The sequence below is a fragment of the Antedon mediterranea genome, chromosome 2 (assembly GCF_964355755.1).
Source record: "Antedon mediterranea chromosome 2, ecAntMedi1.1, whole genome shotgun sequence".
In the NCBI taxonomy this organism is placed as follows: Eukaryota; Metazoa; Echinodermata; class Crinoidea; order Comatulida; family Antedonidae; genus Antedon; species Antedon mediterranea.
The window spans coordinates 35,853,025-35,879,970 of NC_092671.1; the positions used below are offsets into that span (position 1 = coordinate 35,853,025).

General features: G+C 33.1%; 1 protein-coding gene across 5 annotated transcripts in view; it reads right to left on the minus strand.

Annotated features, from left to right (window-relative positions):
- Positions 1–256: 256 nt before the first annotated feature.
- LOC140040899 (endothelin-converting enzyme homolog) overlaps positions 257–26,946 on the minus strand; it is a 29,112-nt gene continuing 2,422 nt past the window's right edge. For 3 of the 5 annotated variants that reach the window (XM_072087164.1, XM_072087166.1, XM_072087167.1), the window contains exons 2-17: positions 25,955–26,086; positions 24,673–24,812; positions 22,985–23,182; positions 22,157–22,285; positions 21,540–21,719; positions 20,161–20,217; positions 17,761–17,916; positions 17,245–17,331; positions 16,607–16,731; positions 15,825–16,047; positions 15,241–15,417; positions 6,577–6,680; positions 6,034–6,144; positions 5,356–5,548; positions 4,389–4,627; positions 257–4,013 (exon numbers count right to left, since the gene is read on the minus strand). In XM_072087164.1, the coding sequence (XP_071943265.1) occupies positions 3,914–4,013; positions 4,389–4,627; positions 5,356–5,548; positions 6,034–6,144; positions 6,577–6,680; positions 15,241–15,417; positions 15,825–16,047; positions 16,607–16,731; positions 17,245–17,331; positions 17,761–17,916; positions 20,161–20,217; positions 21,540–21,719; positions 22,157–22,285; positions 22,985–23,182; positions 24,673–24,812; positions 25,955–26,060 (2,325 nt within the window). In that variant the 5' untranslated portion in view covers positions 26,061–26,086 and the 3' untranslated portion in view covers positions 257–3,913. Of the gene's footprint in view, positions 4,014–4,388; positions 4,628–5,355; positions 5,549–6,033; positions 6,145–6,576; positions 6,681–15,240; positions 15,418–15,824; positions 16,048–16,606; positions 16,732–17,244; positions 17,332–17,760; positions 17,917–20,160; positions 20,218–21,539; positions 21,720–22,156; positions 22,286–22,984; positions 23,183–24,672; positions 24,813–25,954; positions 26,160–26,946 lie in introns of all 5 variants that reach the window. The other 2 variants (XM_072087162.1, XM_072087163.1) reach the window with 1 other exon arrangement.

Genomic DNA, 26,946 nt, shown 5'->3' on the forward strand with positions numbered 1-26,946 from the left:
TTGTATATATAGAGCCATCGTATCCAGTTATGTCAACAAATGGGTGGAAATCTGGCCATTTTTCGAGAAAATAAATCCCTGTAATACAGTTAGTTCTCTTTTACACATTTAAATATGTAGTCATGTATAACAAAGTAAAACAAAATAATCTTTATGATCAGATAGAATAAAATTTTATGACGGAATAAAAATTCAGAAAAATAATGTACAGAATTAAATGGTTTGGTGGTATAAGATACACTCCATCATATGATCATTCTTGTGATCAAATCTTGTGATCAAATCATGTGTAATGAACATAATATCAACATCTCTATTTGTCTAAACTAAACCGAATTTATGCATCTGGTGTATCTACCAAGCTACCTTCTTTGTTTTCTACTCTTATTCAGACTCCATCCTGTCTCCTTTTGTTGTATTTCTTTTATTCCTGTCCACCCAGGCAGCACTTGCCAGTTCTTATACTATGACGTTATCCAAATTCCTTCACTTGCACTGATGAAGGGCTAGTGTTGCTCGAAAGCTCTGCTAACTTTTCGGGCTGTTTTACTTTATCGTTTTGATTTAGCTTTTCACTTTTTTTTAAATTTTCATTGAGATCTAGTCACTGATACCCACAGCATTGTCATTTTTTCAGTAATTTGCCTTTGGATTTATATATATATATACTTATACTGTATACTCTTTTACCAAAATCAATCATCAAACTTATATATCAGTTACACACATTTTATCACTTTTAAACACGTATTATTTAAATCTCTGGGAGTTTATCTCAATAACAAATAACAAACATTTAATAGTGGTATCAATTAATAAAACTTTTGGAAGACATCTAAATTGATGGAAGACAATCCTTATTTTGCCGATAGTTTAAAACAAACTTTGGTTTTGATTATTTGACCTCTTTACATTTTCAATTTAGTTTTGGTGTATTTATGTTTATATTTTGATATACATTTATACACTACTATTGACTAGGGCATTAAAAAATGGAAAAGTAGACGAGGCAAGGGAAAGAGTTTGGTTAAAATGCTTAAAACCTAAAAAAGTACTTGATCAAGAAATATTGCATTGGATTCAATTTGACCTTGATACCAGAACTAAAAAACAAATTGCTAAAACTAGAAATCAAATTGAATACATCACTTAAGCTCTGTCTACACTATTGTGATAAAAAAATGTAATGTGCCTATATATGGACATGGTGATGTCATACCACTATCATATTTGGGTATATCACCACTATATTTGGACACATTTTTCCTTTTTTTTTGGTCAAACTAGTTTGATAGTGTAGACAGAGCTTTAGAACACCTATTACCGGCACACCTTCAAAACTCAACAAGGTGTCCCCCTAATAGAGATGTCCCATGGTTTGGCTGTGGTGTTAAAACATATCCCCTTGTTCTTTCAAGAGAAAGTATCCCCTCAATGGAGGTGTCCCGTGAAAATAGGGTTTGGCTGTGGTGTAAAAACATATCCCCTTGTTCTTTCAAGAGAAAGTATCCCCTCAATGGAGGTGTCCCGTGAAAATAGGGTTTGGCTGTGGTGTGAAAACATATCCCCTTGTTCTTTCAAGAGAAAGTATCCCCTCAATGGAGGTGTCCTGTGAAAATAGGGTTTGGCTGTAGTGTGAAAACACATCCCCTTGTTCTTTCAAGAGAAAGTGTCCCCCTAATAGAGGTGTCCCGTGAAAATAGGGTTTGGCTGTAGTGTGAAAACACATCCCCTTGTTCTTTCAAGAGAAAGTGTCCCCCTAATAGAGGTGTCCCGTGAAAATAGGGTTTGGCTGTAGTGTTAAAAACATATCCCCTTGTTCTTTCAAGAGAAAGTGTCCCCCTAATAGAGGTGTCCCGTGAAAATAGGGTTTGGCTGTGGTGTGAAAACATATCCCCTTGTTCTTTCAAGAGAAAGTATCCCCTCAATGGAGGTGTCCCGTGAAAATAGGGTTTGGCTGTGGTGTTAAAAACATATCCCCTTGTTCTTTCAAGAGAAAGTATCCCCTCAATGGAGGTGTCCCGTAAAAATAGGGTTTGGCTGTGGTGTTAAAACATATATTTTCTTGTTCGTTTCATGAGAAAGTATCCCCTCAATGGAGGTGTCCCGTGAAAATAGGGTTTGGCTGTAGTGTTAAAACACATCCCCTTGTTCTTTCAAGAGAAAGTGTCCCCCTAATAGAGGTGTCCCGTGAAAATAGGATTTGGCTGTGGTGTAAAAACATATATTTTCTTGTTCGTTTCATGAGAAAGTATCCCCTCAATGGAGGTGTCCCGTGAAAATAGGGTTTGGCTGTAGTGTTAAAACACATCCCCTTGTTCTTTCAAGAGAAAGCGTCCCCCTAATAGAGGTGTCCCGTGAAAATAGGGTTTGGCTGTAGTGTTAAAACACATCCCCTTGTTCTTTCAAGAGAAAGTGTCCCCCTAATAGAGGTGTCCCGTGAAAATAGGGTTTGGCTGTGGTGTAAAAACATATATTTTCTTGTTCGTTTCATGAGAAAGTGTCCCCCTAATAGAGGTGTCCCGTGAAAATAGGATTTGGCTGTGGTGTAAAAACATATCCCCTTGTTCTTTCAAGAGAAAGTGTCCCCCTAATAGAGGTGTCCCGTGAAAATAGGGTTTGGCTGTGGTGTAAAAACATATATTTTCTTGTTCGTTTCATGAGAAAGTGTCCCCTTAATAGGTGTTCTATTGTATAATCATTTAAATATTCAACAAATGTCTGCTATCAACATACATAATGAATAAAATCTAAATTTAAATAGGACAGAAAATATATATCTACACACATTAAATAAAATCTACTATTCTCTAGTAAACCCTGTATTTTGTAAATTTCAATAAGACAGAAAATATATATCTACAGACATTTTTAAATAGAATCTACTATTAACCCCGTATTTTATTTATTACTATAAATTAAATTAAAACACCTATAAATTATTTATGAAATAAATTAAATAGTTATAATTATTTATCCGAGTTAAATACTGTACAAAAAAATGAGCACACACTAATAATTTTCAAAAATCAGGCAAGTTTAAATATTTTTGAATTAACAACTTCATAAGCTGTTCGTCCACTACAAAGAGAATTATGATAAAGCAGTTGAAATGCTCTGGTGTATATGGCTCGTGAAAAAAATAATTTCTTTTCAGTGTAGACCTTACACCTATGTACTGTAGTTATTGCAACCTAAATTACCAATTCCACCCAAATAATTAACATTACTTGAATTAAATAATAATAATAGTTCATTCTTATATAGTGCACATAAGCACGGTCTCAATGCACTGCACATTATTAACCCCTGGTCATTTTTTGGATCAAACACGTATGGAAACATACTCCCATAATATTGCAGCTAGTAATCAGTGCAAAGTTGTGTCTTGATCTAACCGGTACCCATTTTATATATCTGGGTGTAGAGAGGCAAATTAAGTATCTTGCCTAAGGATACAAGCAGTGCAGCAAGAGTTGGATTCGAACCACGATCTCATGATCGGTAATCCAACGTCCAACACACTGCGTCACACACCCCTTAGGGTTTTATGTGTACATATTTTATGTTACAAAAGAGTCTTGCATAAGGATACAAGTAATGCGACGAGAGTTGGATTTAAATCACGATCTCACGATCGTTAATCCAACGTCCAACACACTGCGCCACATGCCCTATATAATAATATTTTGTTAGTGGACACCAGGTTGAAACTTTGTTCTTTTAGGTAGCAAAAAGGTGAATTTGATCTTATATTGTGTTTTTTAAACAAAATTACTTTTGGAATATAGTCAGAGTGTGCCGTTATTAATATTAACTTTACAGTTAGACTAGCCGAGAGTTCTTTGTTAAACCATGTGACATACGTAATCACATTAATGTAGCCTTCTGCCTTGGAAACTTTACCTTCACTTCACCACAGTTTACACTTTTCTTTTGGATTCATTGTCATGTTGGACGGACAATTAAATGCTTCAGAAAATTCCTTTGAATTTGACAGAGAACCAATTACCCTGAGGAGCAAAGAAAACACAGTCAAACATAGATTTTGATGGAGATAGTGAAACGTCCAGCACTACTGCTGAAATTATACCATGTGGGTTCGCAGAAGTTAGGTGCGCTGACAAACTAGTTTGCCGAGGTTTGTTAAGTATTCAATTAACAGTCTTTCTAGTCACGTGATCCCTCAGATGGTAAAGCGTAGACTGGGTTTAAATATTCAAACAAACCCATAAAGCTCTGTCTATACTATCTAAATAGTTTGCCAAAAAAAGTGTGATGTGCCCAAATATGGTAGTAATATGTTTAAATACGGTAGTGACATGACATCATCATGTCTATATATGGGCACATCACATTTGTTGTCACATAAAGCTTAACAACGTTACCTGTATTTTGCAATTGTATGAAGGTCTGTAAGAATGGCTTGTTTGAGGTACTCTGGAGTGTAGTACGTACACCACATTTGGGAGAAACCTACAAAGAACTGTTGATCATTTGTCAGGTTTAAACCAATTAGTTTTTTTGATTCATGGTGATCTCGTTGCCATGTTTTGTATGCTTTGTACGCCAACTCCACTCCTCCATTATCCGCAATGTTTTCGGAGAGGGTGTAAATTCCGTCAAACTAAAAATGATAAACATTCTGAGATGTCAGTAGAATCAATTAAAAAGAAAAATTGCCATGAGGCTGGTGCTGTAATGCTCAATAACTTTCAGATTTCAGGTTAAAGTTACTGTCATACATAAGTTGTTCAACACAACAATGGCACTAAGGCCACACTCATTACACTGTTTATTTATTTAAAAACATATTTTGACAGGATGAAAACAAAATATCAGGTATAGATATTGCACCTGTTTTGGTCCTAGTTTTTAAAGCCAGCATAAGAAATGCGAGTACGCAAACAACATGCACTAATTTGTATTCCCATCAATCAAACTTTTATGGGGCTGAGATTCTTAAAGTAATGTAAGTGCTTGACAAAGTTATACAGTAAAAAAACTTAATCCTTATTAAAGGGACACATTTGGAATCCACAAGAATGTTCTTCTGAATAGGTTGATGAAATATTGTCCACAGGTTGTTTCACAGAAAAATGTTCCCATAAATTTCCGACAGGAATTGGATATATATAATGTGTATATAAGTAATAATTATATACTTTGGAAGGCGCACCTTAACATTTTTATTGACGTTTTTTTTTTATAACAGTTTTATACATGTATGTATTGTGCCTATGAGCGATTTTATTGGATATTGGCGCATTATAAATGCTTTCAAAATTTACATACTTTTTTTTTTTTTTTTTATTATATACACTTGTTTGTATCAGTCAATAAAAACTAACTTACATAGTTTCCATCAACGTTATATTTGCTATACTGTTTAATAAAACACTGAGATCTTTTATTAAATTCTTGTAATGAATCGTTTCTCCACCAGTTATCAAGATTCCCATACTTGTCAAATTCACGACCTTCACTGTCAAATCCATGGGTCAACTCATGACCTACGACCATTCCAATACCTCCATAGTTGAATGACCTGTTCAAAAAAGTATATAAATATAAAAATAATTTAACAATATAGTATATATGTATTCAATCACAATAAGGCTGAACAATGAACAAATAATATTAAAATGTGTATTAAAAAGGTATTGTCCCCTGAAAAATAATTTTTACAATTTTTTTTTTTGAATATGCCATTTTAATATTACATAATAGTTATCCACTTTGACTAAAAAATTGGATCGAAAACAAATTTATTTACCTGAAAAAAACAGTATTTAAAGCAAAAAATGGTCAAATCGGCTGTCAGCAGCCAAGGAATTTTTGATTGAATTTAACCATTTATTTTTGTCATTTTATAACTGAAAACATTATTTTTTGGGTTTTTTTTTTTCTACGGAAGTCAGTGATTAACTTTGTTAAAACTACAAAACTAAAAAAAAAAAAATTAATCTTCATTTGTTTATGTTTTTAGGGGAACAATACCTCTTTGAATTTCAAAAAAAGCAAAAAACGTACATTGGAAAATTTGGCCCAAAGAAAGGTCGCTGAAAGATACCAATCGGAAATACAATGTTATTTGTTGCTGTACTGTAATAGGCATTCACTTCACTAGGCCTCATTTCCCATCTGAAATAAACAAAGTTTATAATAAAAAAGACAAATATTATAAATTTATTATACATACAAGCAGAATTTACCCTTTTTTCCCACAGAAAAAACCATATTTTAAAGATTTCTATGGATTAAACAAAACTTACCTGTGATGATAATAATGTGTGTTTCACTGGGTTAAATTACAACCCTATGGGCTGCAGTAAAGTATATGAGCTGCAGTAAAGTAGTATATGTATATGATCCAATGGCCATATTTACAATTAAAATTTAGACTATAGGAAAACACTAACCCACATGAGTAAAAACCTTAAATATTTATTGACTCAAGTGAAATACTTAATTATGCGAAATATTGTTGGAACAGTGTGACCAAATCACAAGAAGAAATATGTCCCTAAATGAATAAAAAAAAATGTATTACAGAAATAACAAAATCATACATACTCTGATTTGTCGACAGGTTCTCCACGTTTCTTTAGGTTTTTGTAGTTGTAGAATCGGCGTACATTTAATGAATTGCCAAAAAATTCATCTTCATTAATATACGTCTATAAAAAACAATTATTTTTATTGATTAATGACCCAATGCCACAAATAATTGTTGTGTTGTTGTGTTCTTTATAAATTTAATCTGTACATAATTAGTTCCTTGAAATATTTTTATTATTACCTTTGATTTAAATTTGTATATTTATTGTTTTTAAGTTTTGGATGCACCGTTTGACACGGGTGCTATCGATATAAAGTTGTCATTTCCAATAAACATTTTTATTAAGTATATAGAGAGTTATAAAATAAAAACTTAATAATAAATAATAATGTATTCAAAAAAATAAATTTGTATATATGTAAGTCTTCACATTATTATAGAACCATATTTAAATATTTATTAATTTTAAAATGAAATTTATATATATGTTAAAACTCTAAAAAAAAAGTTCATGTTTTCTATCTGTCTATGGTGGTATGCAAATATTTGTGTATTAATAAAATAAATTTAAAACTAGAATTTAATTCGTCACTTTGACGAATTATAGGTGATCATTTTTATCATTTTAATAAAATTAACATTTTTTAAACATGCATGTACGTTAACATACAATCGTTAAAAGTTGATGTACGCCATCCTATGACATGATTGCATATACACTTATAGTGCTGAGTTCTACCTATGTGTCATACAATATGTACAGTACATACTGTATATCTATATACAGTGTAGCATAGGTGAAATTACGGGACTCCCATCGTGTTCTAATTTTTTGGTATGATGGAATTTTCAAAATAAACTCGAAGATGACAATTTCGAAAGATAATGAATTGAGCAAATAAATATAAGGATTGGAAGAAAATTTGACACGTAGAAGCGCAATGCGCGGTCTTTGAAATTTGTATAACTTTGACTAAAGAAATTTAAAAACTACTTTTTAACTTCAACTGGCCATATGATAACATCACAACATCCGATAGGCTTAATTTTAATATGAATTCATATCTACATTTCATCAGCTTTCATAATAACTTATAATCTTCAAGGTCACCTTTAATTCTGAAGAGCTATAAGATATTCAAATGTATGGTGTAGCTGAAATTACACGACCTAGGTTATTCAAGTTTTTACGCGTGATGACGTCATCAAAATAAAAATGTTGACAACTCATTAGAAGAATAATTAATTGAGCAAGCACATACTAAAAGTTGTGCGAAAATCGGGCTCAAATAACGGAGATGCGCTCTATTGAATGTGATAACCCACACAAAAAGAAAAAAATTCCTAATTTTTAAATTCAAGTGGCCATTTGATGACGTCATACCATTTTGTACGTCTAATGTGTATATACATTTGTATCTACAACTTATTGGCTTCCATAATAAGTTAAAAAAATTGGGGGTCATCTGCCATTCTGAAGAGTTATATTCATTTTAAAAAGTCCTTATTTTTTACCATTTTTAGCACTTTTGTACAATTAGTGTGCGCATTTTGTCATTTTTAACGTGCTCGTATAGAGTTATTTTAAGTCGGAATGGACTCAAAATTGGTAAATGTACTAAGGATTGTGAGTAGAATGTGATTTATACATCAAATTTTATTTTTTACGCATTTTAAGAATCGTGCGCACAAAAACGCATTTTTGCGCAGTAATTTTTTGAAACGCGCAAATGGCCTAATTCATGCTCTAAATTGATCAAAACCTAATTTTGCGCGTTTTAAATTTTTAACGCGCGATTTCACGTGCATGACCTTGAAACGCGCAACTTTTTATTTGCTAATATTTTTACCCTTGACCTGAAGTTTACCTGTAGTGAATTTCATTAATATGTCATAATGAATTATGGAGATATGATTGATAATGTGATTTCACAAAATGGCGTATAAATGACGTCACGGATGAGTGATCACGCTGGAAAGCTGATTAGGATTAAGTTATATTATTTGAAAGATATTCTGAAATTTTGGTAATCATTGACATTAAACTTTTTGAGATAATTGTTACACAAAATAGTGTACAGAAACAATAAAAAGACTAGACATGAAACTCGTCACTTTGACGAGTTAGTTATCCGCACGACAAACGCCACGTGCACGTCATACGTTGGAATATTGCACACAGAAAAAGATTATGGCATTATGACCTGAACTGATGAATATGATAATGTTGTTAGTGCTGAATTCTGTTATTTTGTGTCATAGTATACACAGTATAATCTGTATACATATCACATACAGTGAAGAATAGGTGAAATTACGGGACCCGCTCTTTATTCCAATTTTTAACATGGCGACGGTATCAAAATGAAACACTAAGATAGCAAATTCGGAAGGAAAGTATATCAGCAAGCACATATTAATGTGTAGAAGAAATTTAAATACGTAAAATATAGATGCGCGCTCTTTTAAATGTGATGAACTATTACGCAAAATATGAAAATATGACTTTTTTTATTCAGCTGGCCATATGATGACGTCACAACATCCGATTGGCAAAATGTTTACATGATTTCGTATCTACAATCCAATAGCTTCCAGAAAACGTTGTAATCATGATTATCACTTTTTATTCTGACGAGCTATAACAGATTAAAATTTACTGTAAAGATGAAAATATGTGACCCAGGATATTTACATTTTTAGACATTATGACGTCATAAAAATTAAAATATTTTTAACTCATGCGAAAGAAAATTGATTGACCTAGACAATATAAAAATCAAAGTGAAAATGAAAAACGGATAAGTGGAGATGCGCTCTATTAAATGTGATAAGCTATGACGAAAGATACAAAAATCCTATATTTTATATTCGTGTGGCCATACGATGACGTTACAATGTCCGGTTAGCCATATTAAAGCATGATCCGATATCTACAGCTCATCAACTTCCAGAATATGTAATAAAAATAATTTTTACCGTTTAGTTTAGAAACTACGACTGTTTAAAAAAATGCATTATTTTGACGAATTTGTTAACTTTTTCATAAAAAACGCGCACAAATTATCCAATTCGGCGTGCTCGTATGACGTAATTTTAAGTCGAAATTGTTTAAAAGTTGGTAAAATTACTAGAAAAGGCTGAAGAAACATAAATCACGTGGAAAAAGCATGTTTTTAACGCTACGTGCGCACCGCGCCCGTAAAAATTTGCGCATGCGTGGGAATTTTTGACATGCTCAAAATGACAAGAAACGCTTAGAAAATTGAATAGAAATTGATTTTTCGCATTTTAAAATTTTAAACGCGCGTGCGCGCGTAACTTCTTGTAAAACATGCCATTTTTTGTGCACAAAAAGTTTGCCCTTGATATGACTTAAATTTTCACAAAGTGTAAAAAAAAAATTACGCTTGGTTTTAAATCTATGATCAATTTTAAAAAATCATAAAATCATGCGTAAGTTACGTTGCGTAACTATGACGTCATTCAAAAATAGGAGGTGCACAACTTCACGTAAATGCCCATATGTTGACAAAGTTATGAAATGTTATGTTTACCCATTTTAGAGATACGCTCTGCACAAAAAGTGAGGGAGAAAGACTGAAGAATAATGAAAAAAAAAAAGACACAGGACAGTTACAAGGAGTTATCCGCTAAATGCGGATAACTAACTAGACATGCAACTCGTCACTTTGACGAGTTTGGTTATCCGCCGCGCAAGTGGTGCAACATTAACCTTAAGGGGATAGGTTGAGGACAAAAGGAAGTGTTCACGTTGGCATTATGACCTGAACTGAAGAATATGATATGTTGCTGAATTTTATTATTTAAATTCATATATAGTATACACAGTATAATCTGTATCCATATCACATACAGTGACATACATAGAATAGGTGAAATTACGGGACCTGCTATTTATTGCAATTTTTAACATGTTGACGGTTTTAAAATGAAACGCGAAGGTAGCAATTCCGAAAGGAAATTATCTCAGCAACAACGTATTAGCGTGTAGAAGAAATTTGAATACGTGAAATATTGATGCGCGCTCTTTTAAATGTAATGAATTATGACGCAAAAGATGAAAATACGACCTTTTTTATTTAACTGGCCATATGATGACGTCACAACATCCGATTGGCAACATTTTTACATAATTTCGTATCTAAAATTCAATAGCTTCCAGAAAAAGTTTTAATCGTGATTATCACATTTTATTCTTACGAGCTATAACAGATTAAAATTTACTGTAAAGATGAAATTAATGCCACACGTGATTTAAATTTTTAGGCATGATGACGTCAAAAAAATTAAAATATTTTTAACTCATGCGAAAGATAGTTGATTGACCTACACAATATCAAAATCGGGGTGAAAATGGAAAACGAATAAGTGGAGATGCGCTCTATTCAATGTGATGAGCTATGACGAAAGATACAAAAATCCTAAATTTTATATTTGCGTGGCCATACGATGACGTCACAATGTCCGGTTAGCCATATCAATACCTGATCCGATATCTACCACTCATCTACTTCCAGAATATGTCATCCACAAAAAATTGACCGTCTAGTTTAGAAATTACGACTGTTTAAAAAAAGGCATATTTTAAACGAATTTTTTAACCTTTTCATAAAAAACGCGCGCAAATTGTCCAATTCGACGTGCTCGTATGACGTATCTTTAAGTCGAAATTGTTTAAAATTTGGTAAAATTACTAGAAAAGGCTGAAAAAACATAAATCACGCGAAAAAAATACGTTTTCAATGCTACGTGCGTACCGCACACGTAAAAATGTGCGCACGCGTGGGAATTTTTGACATGCTTAAAACGACCAGAAACGCGTAGAAAGTTGATTATAAATTAATTTTGCGCATTTTGAAATTTTAAATGCGCGTGCGCGCGTAACTTTGTGTAAAACACGCAATTTTTTTTCAACATAAAGTTAGCGCATGATATAAATTAAACTTTTGCGAAGTTTCAAGTTGAAATGTTATTTGGTTTTCAACATATGTTAAGTACGAGAAAATCGTTAAATCGCGCGTACGTCACGTTGCGCAATTTTAAACATCATGAAAAGCTTCGCTTGACGACGTTACGTAAATGTCAATATGTTAAGATAGTTACCGAAATGTTATGTTTGCGAGTTTTAGAGAAAAGCGTTACACAAAAATCATACAGAAAGAAAGAAGAAAAACTAGACATGAAACTCGTCACTTTGACGAGTTAGTTATCCGCACGACAAACGCCACGTGCACGTCATACGTTGGAATATTGCACACAGAAAAAGATTATGGCATTATGACCTGAACTGAAGAATATGATATGTTGTTATTGCTGAATTATATTAATTTGATTCATATATAGTATACACAGTATAATCTGTATCCATATCACATACAGTGTAGAATAGGTGAAATTACGGGACCCGCTATTTATTGCAATTTTTTACATGTTCACGGTTTTAAAATGAAATGCGAAGATAGAAATTTTGGAAGGAAATTATCTCAGCAACAACATATTAACGTGTAGAAGAAATTTAAATACGTGAAATATTAATGCGCGCTCTTTTAAATGTCATGAATTATGACGCAAAAGATGAAAATACGACTTTTTTTATTTAACTGGCCATATGATGACGTCACAACATCCGATTGGCAAAATGTTCACATGATTTTGTATCTACAATCCAATAGCTTCCAGAAAATGTTTTAATCGTGATTATCACATTTTATTCTTACGAGCTATAACAGATTAAAATTTACTGTAAAGATGAAATTAATGCCACACGTAATTTAAATTTTTAGGCATGATGACGTCAAAAAAATTAAAATATTTTTAACTCATGCGAAAGATAGTCGATTGACCTAGACAATATCAAAATCAGGGTGAAAATGGAAAATGGATAAGTAGAGATGCGCTCTATTAAATGTTATGACCTATTACGAAAGACACAAAAATCCTAAATTTTATATTCGCGTGGCCATACGACGACGTCACAATGTCCGGTTAGCAATATTAATACATTATTCGATATCTACAATTCATCAACTTCCAGAATATGTAATAAAAATAACTTTCACCGTTTAGTTTAGAAACTACGACTATTTTAAAAAAGGCATAATTTTGCTGAATTTTTGAACTTTTTCATCAAAAACGCGCGCAAATTGTTCAATTCGACGTGCTTATATGACATGATTTTAAGTCAAAATTGTTTAAAAGTTAGTAAAATTACTAAAAAAAGGCCAGAAAAACATAAATCACGCAAAGAAAATATGTTTTTAACGCTACATGCGCACCGCGCACGTAAAAATTTGCGGGCGCGTGGGAATTTTTGACATTCTTAAAATGACATGAAATGCGTAGAAAGTTGATTAGAAATTGTTTTTTCGCATTTTAAAATTTTAAATGCACGTGCGCGCGTAACTTCGTGTATAACATACCATTTTTAGTGTACAAAAAGTTAGCGCACAATATAAATTAAACTTTTGCTAAGTTTCAAGTTAAATTGTTATATGGTTTTCGAGTTATGTTAAATACGCGAAATTCATAAAAACGCGCGTAAGTCATGTTGCGCAACTCTGACGTCATCCAAATATAGGAAAGCACAACTTCACGTGATTGCCCATATGTTGACAAAGTTATACAATGTTAACTTTACAAGTTTTAGAGATACGCTCTGCACAAAAATGACAGAAAGAAAGAAGAACTAGACATGAAACTCGTCACTTTGACGAGTTAGTTATCCGCACGACAAACGCCACGTGCACGTCATACGGTGGAATATTGCACACAGAAAAAGATTATGGCATTATGACCTGAACTGAAGAATATCATATCTTGTTAGTGCTGAATTCTGTCTATTTTGTGTCATATAGTATATGCAGTATAATCTGTATACATATTACATACAGTGTAGAATAGGTGAAATTACGGGACCCACCGTTTATTTCAATTTTTAACATGGCGACGGTATTAAAATTAAACACTAAGATAGCAATTTCGGAAGGACATTATCTCACCAACAACATATTAACGTGTAGAAGAAATTTGAATACGTAGAATATGGATGCGTGCTCGTTTAAATATGATGAACCATGACGCAAAATATGAAAATACGACTTTTTTTATTCAACTGGCCATAGGATGACTTCACAACATCCGATTGGCAAAATGTTCACATTAATTCGTATCTACAGTCCAATACCTTCCAGAAAACGTTTTAATCATAATTATCACTTTTTATTCTTACGAGCTATAACAGATTAAAATTTACTGTAAAGATGAAATTAATAACCCTGTTAATTATAATTTTTAGGCATGATGACGTCATAAAAATTAAAATATGTTTAACTCATGCGAAAGATAGTTGATTGACCTAGACAATATTAAAATCTCGGAGAAAAAGGAATACAGATAGGCGTGATGCGCTCCATTGAATATGATGAGCAATAACGAAAGAGACAAAAATCCTATATTTTTCATTCGTGTGGCCATACGATGACGTCACAAAGTCCGGTTAGCCATATTGATTCATGATCCGATATCTACAACTCATCAACTTCCAGAATTTGTAATTTAAAAAAATTTCACCTCGTTGTTTAGAATCTTTGACTGTTTAAAAAAAGGCATAATTTTGACGAATTTTGACAAATTTTTTAACTTTTTCATAAAAAACACACGTAAATTATTCAATTCAACGTGCCCGTATGACGTAATTTTAAATCGAAATTGTTTAAAAGTTGGTAAAATTACTAGAAAAGGCTGAAAAAACATAAATCACACAAAAAAAATTGTTTTCAACGCTACGTTCGCACCATGCGCGTAAAAAAAGGCGCACGCGTGGGAATTTTTTACATGCTTAAAATTACATGAAACGCGTAGAAAGTTGATTAGAAATTGATTTTTCGCATTTTGAAATTTTAAACGCGCGTGCGCGCGTAACTTCGTGTGAAACATGCCATTTTTTCCCCATAGTCAGTTAGCGCAAGATATAACTTAAACTTTTGTCAAGTTTAATATTAAATTGTTATATGGTTTTCGATCTATGTTAAATACGCGAAATTCGGAAAAACGCGCGTAAGTCATGTTGCGCAACTCTGACGTCATTCAAAAATAGGAGGTGCACAATTTCACGTAAATGCCCACATGTTGACAAAGTTATGAAATGTTATGTTTACACGTTTTTGAGTTACGCGAGACACAAAAATGACAGAAAGAAAGAAGAATACAGAAAAAAAAAAAAAAGATGATGAAACAGGACAGTTACAAGGAGTTATCCGCTCAATGCGGATAACTAATAATACAGAAAAAAAAAAAAAGATGATGAAACAGGACAGTTACAAGGAGTTATCCGCTGAATGCGGATAACTAATAAAAAGATGATGATTTCGTACAATCACAAGAGGTTATCCTGCAACTTCGTTGCGGATAACCAAAAAATAAAGATTTCATACAATAACAATAGGTGATCATTTTAGAATATTTTATTCTAAATGATCACCTAATAAAATGCAGATCAGTGGTGGATCCAGGATTTTAAAATAGGGAAGGGGGGGGGGGGGCAGGATCTAAAAGTAGTGAAATATTACAATTTGTGAAATTTAGAGGGGGCCTGGGCCTGAATCCACCCCTGCAGATCCCGAAATAATAACATTTTAATTATAGGCAGGACTAACCTTATTGTAATATTTATCAAGTTCTTCTGGACTCTCAATCCACTCTGGATAACCTATCTTGTCCACAACAGCAGCTGCTTTTTCATCAGCTATTCTCTTTGTATTAGGGTCCATCCAATCTACATCTTTAAGATTTTCTCGAAATGCATTCTTGATATTAACAACCATACTTTCAGTCTGAAACAAATAAATTTATAATAAAAAGGTAATTTAAAAGGAACATTTTTAGTAAATCAAAAACCACCATTACAGAACTGTGCATATTTTTCAAAATCGAACAGTTCAAAAAGAAATCTCAAAAAGAAGTGTTAAACGTTATTTTTTTTAGTCATTTTTTTTCCATAAATGGGAAAAGGCCGATGTTAGTTTATCCAGGTAACCTAGGCACAACGTTTATAAAGATTACACAATCCACAAGTGGTGATGGTAGTCTATGAGTGTCTTGGAGAAATTTAAGTTATTGAATTATGTTCTCTCTTCAAATGAAGAAAGAAGAAGAAGAAAGTTATTTTATCCAGGTAATCTAGGCACAAAATAGAAATAAAGTATTGACAAATATAAAAGAAATCGAAAACAGAACATACCATTTTTTTAATGGATTTTGCTTCCATGTCTTTGACAAACAACGCGCCAGTTGTAAAGCCAAACACATCATCCGTTGATGCCACGCATCTTTCCCACAATGGCGGAAGTTTACTGACACCTGCAGATACTTTCATATACTCTTCTAATAAGTCTTTAAATGGTTGGTTAAGGAAACCTGCAAAGTGTTGTACGGCATGCCATGCCATGTAATCGGACAACACCCTAATTAAACACACAAAAACTTAGTTAAAAATAACTTTCTTACGATCTTAGCTTTCCAATCACAAATATTGTTATTTCAACTTTATAATCAATTTTTCACATTAATTGAGATTTAAATAGAATCAGGTATACTGTACTATACCCAAACACTTCTTTATCCAGGGGTTTGTTTGTTTGTATGTATGTTATCTGTTATACTTACCTCTACAGTCAAAGACTGGTCTCCCAGAGGGCCCAGTTATGAACAATGGCTGTGAGTGACAGTGACTGTGTTTGTACTAGTACACCAGGGTAACCTCCTACTCATCTCGGAAGATGTACTAGGTTCTTTAAATTGCACATGAGCTAGATGTGTACACTGGACCTATGGTTTATAGTTATCCGAGATGACTTGTTCCATATATGGGCCATGTTTTAACAATACTGACGTCTATTTATAGGGACATCCCATTAAGGGTACACTCTGTTTGGTCTTAAAGGTGTCCCCTTAATAGAGTTTTCTTGTATTTTATAATTTATTTAGTCTAGGAAATAATATAAATGATAAAAATTATCTTACTTTCGTGTCGTGTTTTGTAATAGGCGATTCAGTTTTGTAAAGAAAGTTGGAGTGTATACGATGACATTTTCGTTTAATGGCACATTTGTCCCGAACATATCTTTCATGTATTTTTTAATATCCAACTGAAAAGAAAAATAAAACAATTTGAATAAAACCAAAAGCAAAAAAAGACATTCCAGAGATAACATTTAGGAATTGTACGAAATAATTCAAAATAATAATCAGACAAACTGTATTTTTCAGCAATTAAATATGACAAATACAAATCCAAAGATAATACATTTATGAGGTCCTCATTTTAAAGGTTTGGAGACAAGCCATTAGGGCTAAAAAAGTGGTCTCCTCCTTAAATAATCACAAAGAAAAACATATACACAAGATGCTCTACAGAAACAAAGTCTTATTACAAGTCTTTGAGAAAAAAAACCCTGGTATCTGACAGGATTTGAACCAGGACTCTGGGATTGGTAGGCGAGGTTCCAAACCACCAAGCTACATCTCATCCTGATTACTTAACACTAATACCTTTTTACACTGCATAACATATTTTCTGATTTATTAAACGTTTCACAAATCTTTGAAATCTTGAAACAGTTTCCAAAAAAAAAATTCAAAGTTACAAATGCCCAACCTACATTTGTTATCATATCTTGCATTTGACCAAATTGGAACTTATGATACTTTTTTTCTGGATTTTGTAGGTCATTCTTATCGACATAAATCTGAAAGAAAAAGCAATTTTATTATAAAGTTATTTGAAATGTGTTATTATATTTAAGAATTTAAGGCCAGTATTTATTTATGGTAGTAGTGTGGCGCAGTGTGTGGATGTTGGATTACTTATTGTGAGATTATGGTTCGAATCTTTTGCCACTAATTGCTTGTATCTTTAGGCAAGATACTTTACTTACATTTGCCTCTCTCCACCCAGGTGTATAAAATGGGTACACGGTTAGATCAAGCTGATTACAAGCTGCATTATTATGGGAGTATGTTAACAAAAAGATTACCAGGGTAATAATGTGCAGCGCATTGAGAGCTTGCTTATATGCGCTATATAAGAATGAACTATTATTAGTATTATTATGTCTCAATGGAATGCGAAAAAACCAATTTATTAATAACAGCATTAACCAGGTCAATTCTTTTACCTTTGCAAGTTCAGTCTCAAACTTTACCACTTCACGCATGGCATTGTGGGTTGCGTCCTGTAAATCGTGGTGAGCAACTGCTTCCAACTTGTTTCCATTGTATGAGATAAGTTCCGCAACACTGGCGCCAAAGTGGACATACGCTTCTCTAAGTTTCTAAAGGCAATATAAGAAGATGAATATTATTAGTTATTAGTTGTTAGTATTAATTCATGTAAATCTGAATCACTGAATGTAAATATCGGAGTTCCTCAAGGTTCAATATTAGGACCATTGCTTTTTATTTTATATGTTAACTCACTTCCTAATTCTTTATCATGTAAATGTGTCATGTATGCTGATGATACCACACTTTTATGTAGTTCATCTGACCCACTTAGGCTTCAAAATGAAATAGATGCAAATTTTAATCAAGTTACTCAATGGCTTAATGATAACCAACTAACATTAAATATTAAAAAGACAAAGCTTATGGTTTTTAGTACTACTCACATGTATAGTAAGTTTAAAAATATCTCTGTTTCTTTTAATAACCATATTATTGAGAGAGTAAATACTTTTAAATATTTAGGTGTAACTTTTGACACTCAACTAACATGGGCGGATCATATTGATAGCCTTTCATCAAAAGTTGCCAAATGCATTGGTGTTATACTGTACGTCGTATAAAATATTTTATTCCATCAAACACGCTCAATGCACTAGTTATTCCTTTATTTGATTATTGTAGTTGTGTCTGGTCAAATTGTAAAGTAAACTTTTCAGATTCTCTTCAAATTTTATTAAATAGATTAGGTAGAATATTATTATCTGTAGATATCAAAACTCATGTTAGTGATATCCTAAACTCACTTGGTTGGAGTACACTAAAGGACAAATGGAATGAACATATTCTAATATTACTTTTCAAGTGCCTAAATGGACATTGTCTTTATTGTCAGTGTCATAATAAAGGTACACGAAGTCAAAGTAACAACACTTTGATAATACCTAAATGGAATAATACTCAAGGTAAAAGAACTTTTAATTACAGATCTACAAAATTATGGAACTTTCTACCTAACAAAATAAAAAATGATCTTTATGATATGACAGTATCAACTTTCAAATCACAAATTTCAAAACTTTAATTTTAATTCAAAACTAAATATAATTAATGCTCAATGATTAAAACTTCTTTTATCTTGTTTAAAAATCTCAATTATTTATGTTTTTACCTTTAAATGTGCTTAATTTAATTGTGTTAATTTGATTTTGATAATTTTAGGTTTAATTTTATATTTTCTTTTGTCCATTTATATACTGTATTTTGTTTACATTTATGTAGTTAAGAACTGAACCACTTTGGAAATCAGTACATTGTATTGAAAGTGTATTTCAGAATAAAGAAAGATTAAATAAATAAAATAAATAAATAAATTAGTTAATCTATGTGAATAAGTTTCTCCATTTTAGAAATGTAGCCGTCTATGAGGAGTTTCAGTACTATATCATTTGTCGTATTCGATTTAGACTTTCACCATTGAGTACAGTTTTTCCGTTGAGTACTTCTTTAACGGAGTATTTTGAGCGTTGAGATTGTTCTTAACGAAAAAGCTTTCGTTGTCAACGTTTTCTATTTGAATGACTTTCTGTTGAGCACAAATTTACAATTCGAATACAAAAAGTACTCAACGAATCTTTACGTTGAAAACGAAAGTTCCCAATTGAATACGACAATTGTTAATTAAGTTCATTTTGATTGTGATGGGTTTGTCACACTAAAGTGAGCCCTCTATAAGAAAGAGAATAAAGATGGACAACAACTTCTTTATTATTATTGTTGATTTCAAACAAGTGAGCCCGTAATAGTGTCCTGTATACCTTGCTATTTGATTGGCTAACTTTGTATGATGTGCTATTCAATATTAATTCTATTGCATGGTGAAAGTTTGAATTAATGGTTGTATTACACAGCCTTTTTTTATATTATTAAGTGTGTGGAAAATGAGGCTGGAGCGTAAAACAGCATGTTTGAAAACAAAGCTGTAATCTGTTCGGTGTATAAAGCTCTGTCTACTATCAAACTTTATGTGATGTGCACATATATGGAAATGATGATGTCATATCACTACCATATTTGGGCACATTACACTTCTTTGATTAAACTAGTTTGATAGTATAGACAGCTTTACTCTTCTATTCTGTGGCCAAAATCAGAGCTGGTCTATTTAATGGCCTGGCCTCCTGTTTAGCCTTCGAAATTGATTAAAAAAGGAAGTAGCGTGAATTAATAGATTAAATGTTATAACACACCTACTTAAAACAGTAAGTGTGTTATAGTAATATTTATCAACCTATGGTTTATGTTTATTTTGATTTGATGTGTTTTTAATTAAAAAAATAATATCTCATACTAACCGTATCATTACTTGTGTAGTATTCTGGTGCAGATAGACCAATTCCAGACTGGGAAAACTGTATTAAAATATAATTATCATTAACTTAAACTAAAAAGAGCTGTATAACATTTAAATATAAATTTAAATAATGTAAATAAAATTGTGTGTATAATAACTTTTTTTTACAATAAATGATAAGATTATATGTGTCTTTCAGTGAATCAGAAATTCTATTATAAAATGTTTACATATACAATTTGTTGGTCTTTAAATTGATTGAGGGAAAGTTATATTAAATTATGTACAAGAGTACAAATTGTCATAAGCTTATATTTGCAATGTGGCTATTATGATAATTATAATGAAACCAACAATTATCTATTCAACAATGGTTTTATTGACAAAAACTGACCGAGATGTGCATAATACGTTGTTTTTTTTTATATTTCAATCATTATGTAACCTAAAGCCTGTTTTCCTGTCGACGTTATTCGACGTTATTGTTAACAATAATCAGCGATCATTTACGTAAACATTGACATTTTAACGATTTACAGGAAAAGGTACTCGCTATCATTATCATTTCAACTCGTCGTTGAACTGTTACGATCAACGACAATAGCGTCGAATAACGTCGACAGGAAAACAGGCTTTAGACGAAAGCTTTGAAAAATCACTTATGTCATCAATAAACAACCAAATCTATTTGATCTTGCATAATGTGTATGTTTATCTTTCAAAACCAAAACATCAGTTTTATTATTATTATTTTTTATTTTTTACATTTACTTTTTATCTTCAATTCATTTTCATTTCTTTATATTGCTTTCCCAACACAAGATGTTGTTTTTCATTCAGTAAAATTACATTTTTACTAGTCTTCTACTCCTTTTACTGGTCAGTTTGTAACTGAAAATTTACTTTAAAAATCTAAAAATGAGGTACAGAAAATATATCTTGTTTACATTAGTTCAGGCATGAAGTATTTTGTACAGAAATCGTGACACGGTGAATTGAGTAAAATTATTGAAATTTCGTCAGATTTTACTGAAAATTTAACTGACTTGTTATTTTACTATTTAACAGGTCCGGCAAGGATTTAACTGGCCATTGGACGGTGGACCAGTGTTATTGGGAACGCTGAACCAATGAATGGCACAGCAAGGAAAGGGAACATTACAATGTGCATGGTACAAAAGGAACGTAAACATTACAAAGATATCTTAATATCTTTCTGTTTTGACTTTTTTGTATAAAAATAGCCATGTTTTGTAACTTTAAAAGGTTACTTTATTAATATTTTGTATTAATTCGGCGTAATGTAACTTAGTAATGTAATTTATATTGTTTTATGAAATGAATTAACAGGAAATAATGAGAAAAAAAAAGAAATCTTACTTGAATAATATTTGCATTTGAGTTTTTATCATCAGCACTAACCCACATACCAAACAGAGGGCTGATCCTTAATTGATGGATTTTCACTAATGTGTCAATCATGTTCCAATTAGACTCCTCCCATTGCAAAGCATTGGTGCTATTCTGAATGAGACTCCACCCACCTATACTGTTGATTAACTGATGTAAAAACATGAATGAATCAAAATATTGATAAAAATTTACAAAAACATGACAACTGCTGTACTGTATGTTTCGGAATTTTCATATGCATCCAACAGTGAGTAACCAATTACAGGATGGATAAACTATTTTACAATGTACAGTATTGTGTTTATAAACTAAGTCACATTTGAGGCTTAGGGAGTGGAGCTGAAAGAGTCGCGAGTTACAACCCAGGCACCACGTCAGGATTGAACCCTGCCACTAGTTCAGGATTGAACTCTGAAACTTTGAATTGGAAGGCAAGCACATTAACCACCAAGCTACAGCTCCACTACAATTAGGCAATAGGAAAAATGTTTGTTTTATTATCCTCTAAACAAGACATACTTATTATTATTATACATATTTATTCAGTACCATATTGAGAATTTCAATTGATTGAAAACACTTACCTCAACAACAGGTTCTATTCCTAATTGTTCTATTTTCTTTTCATTCATACACGATTTATAATATTTCTTTGTTTTCTCAACTGATAATGATGGAACACCTTTATAATTGTAACCATCTTCCTCGAGAACCTTTTGAAAAAAAAAGGCAAAAAATACAAAACGGTAATAACTATTTACTTTGTCTACAGAATACCTGCTATAATATCTGGAGAGTTTTAAGGAACCAAATGGGTAGTTCTAGTGGTAGAGCAAGTCTTATTGGATACATTTGACTTGTAATGGGCACACCTAAAAGAACCAAGTGCGTTTTTCAAATTGAGTAGGGGGTTCAGTGGCGTAACGCACATGGCAAAGGCCTCTTGTTTAGCACTCCTGAGGGCCCTCCAACGCTGGGTAGTTTGAATTGAGGCTGCTTTTGCTCTGGATTCTCTTGAGCTCGTGGGCCCCTTGAGCTCCTGGGTCCCTAGAGCTCTGGGCCCCTTGAGCTCCTGGGCCCCTTGAGCTCCTGGGCCCCTTGAGCTCTGGGCCCCTTGAGCTCTGGGCCCCTTGAGCTCTGGGCCCCTTGAGCTCTGGGACCCTTGAGCTCCTGGGCCCCTTGAGCTCTGGGCCCCTTGAGCTCTGGGACCCTTGAGCTCCTGGGTCCCTAGAGCTCTGGGCCCCTTGAGCTCTTAGGCCCCTAGAGCTCTGGGCCCCTTGAGCTCTGGGCCCCTTGAGCTCTGGGCCCCTTGAGCTCTGGGCCCCTGGGTTTAGCCAGTGAGCGCTCATAGCCATTACGCCACTGCGGGGGTTATCCATTAACCCATTGTAATGAAAGAGGATTACTTTTACCTTCCTTAACTTATATTGATTGTCTTGGTATACTTTTGCAAAAGCGCCCCATTTTGGTTTTCCATCAGGGATGCGTACAGACTCCAGCCATCCTCCACAAGCATACTGATAGAAATCGCTACAAGGGTTAGCCTCTAAATCCATATAACTAAGCACCTCACTGCTTGCTTTGATGCATTCTGGGTCGTAGCAACCAACCTATAGAAAAAAAAAAAGAGATTATATTAAGCTCTAGGCCTACACAAGATTAAAAAAACGGTTGTTTGGGACAAAATTCTGAATTGTGCTTCCAAAACATTAAGCATGCAAATGTTTAAAAAAATTATTTTTTGTGTGTTTTGTGCAAATGAATCATGAATAAAAATGCAAACCCTGTCTTCATTTTCATAAATTATGGTTTTATGGCTCCTCTGAAAATTAAAAAAAAATAATGCAGCAGAATGCCATGTGAAGGTCCATCTACTTGATACAATGATTTAAATGCATCTTTAGAAATGCTAGATTGTAATTTAAATGTTACTCTTGCTCTGGCTTAAACATGATCATGGTATGAACATGACAATTGCTTGAACATGATCATGGTGTGAACATGACAATTGCTTGAACATGATCATGGTTTGAACATGACCATTGCTTGAACATGATCATGGTGTGACATGATAATGATGTGAACATGACCATTGCTTGAACATGATCATAGTATGAATGACCATTGCTTAAACATGATCATGGTGTGAACATGATCATGGTGTGAACATGATCTTGGTGTGACATGATAATGGTGTGAGCATGACCATTGCTTGAACATGATCATAGTGTGAATGACCATTGCTTAAACATGATCATGGTGTGAACATGACCATGGTGTGAATATAACTATTGTGTGAACATGATCTTGGTGTGAACATGATCATGGTGTGAACATAACCATGGTGAACATGATCTTGGTGTGAACATGATCATGGTGTGAACATGATCTTGGTGTGAACATGATCATGGTGTGAACATGATCATGGTGTGAACATAACCATGGTGTGAACATGATCTTGGTGTGAACATGATCTTGGTGTGACATGATAATGGTGTGAGCATGACCATTGCTTGAACATGATCATAGTGTGAATGACCATTGCTTAAACATGATCATGGTGTGAACATGACCATGGTGTGAATATAACTATTGTGTGAACATGATCTTGGTGTGAACATGATCATGGTGTGAACATAACCATGGTGAACATGATCTTGGTGTGAACATGATCATGGTGTGAACATGATCTTGGTGTGAACATGATCATGGTGTGAACATGATCATGGTGTGAACATAACCATGGTGTGAACATGATCTTGGTGTGAACATGATCTTGGTGTGAACATGACCATTGCTTGAACATGATCATGGTGCAAACATGATCATGGTGTGAACATCACCTTCATTGTGACCAAGAACGTATACACTACTGTGGCTGAATCAAACCGAGGCATACTGTACTTATTTGATGATTAAGACAGACTTATTCTACTGAGCCTTACTTAACTAACTCTCTAATAAGGCACTCCACAATCAACTGAGGAGCTCACTAGACTTGAGACATACACACGATTGTGGTGCAAGCTCAAAATCAGTGCAAACTCAGACTTGTTTCTTCTATTTAAGGCCTATTTTAATGTGCTAAGTAAGTACTTACCATATGCGGCGATGATATAATGTAGATAATAGAAATTGAAAGAATAATCAAGATGAGTAGTAGACAAAAGGTAATCCATGTAAGGCACTTCTCACGCTTTGTGTATTGTATAATATCTTGGTCTTTGCGAGACAATGAAGCTGTATAGAAATTTTAAAAAAAATCAAGGTAGTAAACACATACATAATGCTTCTCTTCAATTCATTAAAAGAAAAATATGGTCCATTTATATCAACCATCTTTTTAGGCCTTTTACAAGGTTTTTTTTGTTGTCCAGAATGATGACAATTTAAGCTTGGTTCCCACTAGAACGTAACGCAAGGACGTAAACGCAAGGCAAGCGTTTTAACCAATGACAAGCGAAGTTATAGACAGTTAGCAATCACAAGCGAATAAGCCATCGCTTGTGATTGGTCAATTAACTTGCGTTGCGTTACGTCCTTGTGTTGCGTCGCCAGTGGAAACCATGCTTAAGCAGGCCTAACTGTATGCAGTTGCGTAACGACTATGAGTGCTCACTGACTAAACCCTTGAGCAGTGTTCAGAGGAAACAAGCACAAATGTGCAATACTCAGGGTACAGCGAAAGGAGCTGTAATGACTACAGTACATAAGACCGGATGTAACGTCACATACACATCAATAACCGCGCTACAAAATACGGCTATACGGTACCATCTTCGAGACGTGATATGGCTGCATCCGGTTTGAAATTAAAAAATCTATAGATTTGAGGAAATGTCCCCGTAGTATATTCATGCCAAATTCCAGCTCAATACTACAACTAATAAGGGAGGAGTAGTACTTTAAAAATCGCACTTTTTACTCAATAGTGTCCAGATGGAGGAGGAGGAGGAGAAAATGAGTAAGTCCTAGACTCGGGTACCCAGAGTAAAAACAGGAATTAAAATATGCCGAAAAGAAAAATGCCCAAGGCCTCTAGCGTTGGAACTTGGAGGGACACTTAGGTTTCCTAAACCAGGGGCCTTATGCCTCTGCCTGTATGGTTATGTGATTAAAGAATAAAATGCATATAAACCTCAAAAATTTATGATAAAAATTAAATCATTTGATTTTACAAATTTTGTTTTCACTTAATCACTCCTTAGCTACAGTATCTTGACTTAAGCTACTTGTAAACTGGTTTATTCTAGTATCATATGTGCTTAACAGTTTGTTATTTAAAGACCATTTAGAGTTCCCTGTACTGTTTGAATGACCTTGTTATTGATTGCAGATAAATAAACAAAATGTAGAAAAAAAAATGATATGAAAAAACTTACTTAAATTCCATTCTTCATCACTATCATCCTCATTTACCTCTTGTAAAAATTTTGTTGTTGCATCAGGATCATCATAATACGGCGCCGCCCGTTTCTTGTTCGACATTTCAAATGAATTTACAAACCAGGAGCCTATTAAGAGGATAAGCTTGCATGTGATTGGTCAGTTTGAAGCAAAGTAGGCGGGATTATCAGTATAAAGAATCTTCGGTAGAAAAAGATTGAAAAAAGAATATTTTAGTTAAAATAAAAGAATAAAATAAAGATGATTCAAGATTTAAAAATATGAAAAATGAAGATTAATAAAATCAGACTTTAAATAGACCATTTTGTAGTTTTAATCAAGTTATTAACTTCTGTAAAAAAAAAAAATTATTTTTTCACTTATAAAAAGACAAAAGAAACTTTTAATTTTAACCAAAAACCATTGTCTAACAGACAATTTAAGTATTTTTTGCTATAAATTACATTTTTTTCAGGTAATACCTTTTTTCCGATCCAGTTTTTTTGGTCAAAGTGAATAACTGTTAGTATTAAAATGGCATATTTATTTTTAAAAAATGTGAAAAAAAGGGGGACAAAATACCTTTAAATGAAAGCTTGATACAAACTTATCGCAGTTTCGCGAGTGTCTTTAAATGAAAGGAGTTATACTGTAGTAACAAATCAAAAAAGGCCAAGGATAACTCAGGTTTGCTTATAAATATAATATATACAGTACAATACCATCCTGTAGTCTCTATAATCTATGAATTAAACAAATACTGCACTAACCTATCTCTCTACCATACATGGAGGTTTCCGATAGATATATCCCTATCTACAAACAGTCCCCAGTTTATCCAGAAGCCACCTTCATCAACAAGGTACTAAAATACTCTACAGCATCATAAAAGGGATACACTTGTGGTATTCTATTGTACACTAAAATCAATGCAATTCACCAGATGGTATGTTACAGGTTGTTTAAATCCTGTAACAATCAATACTGC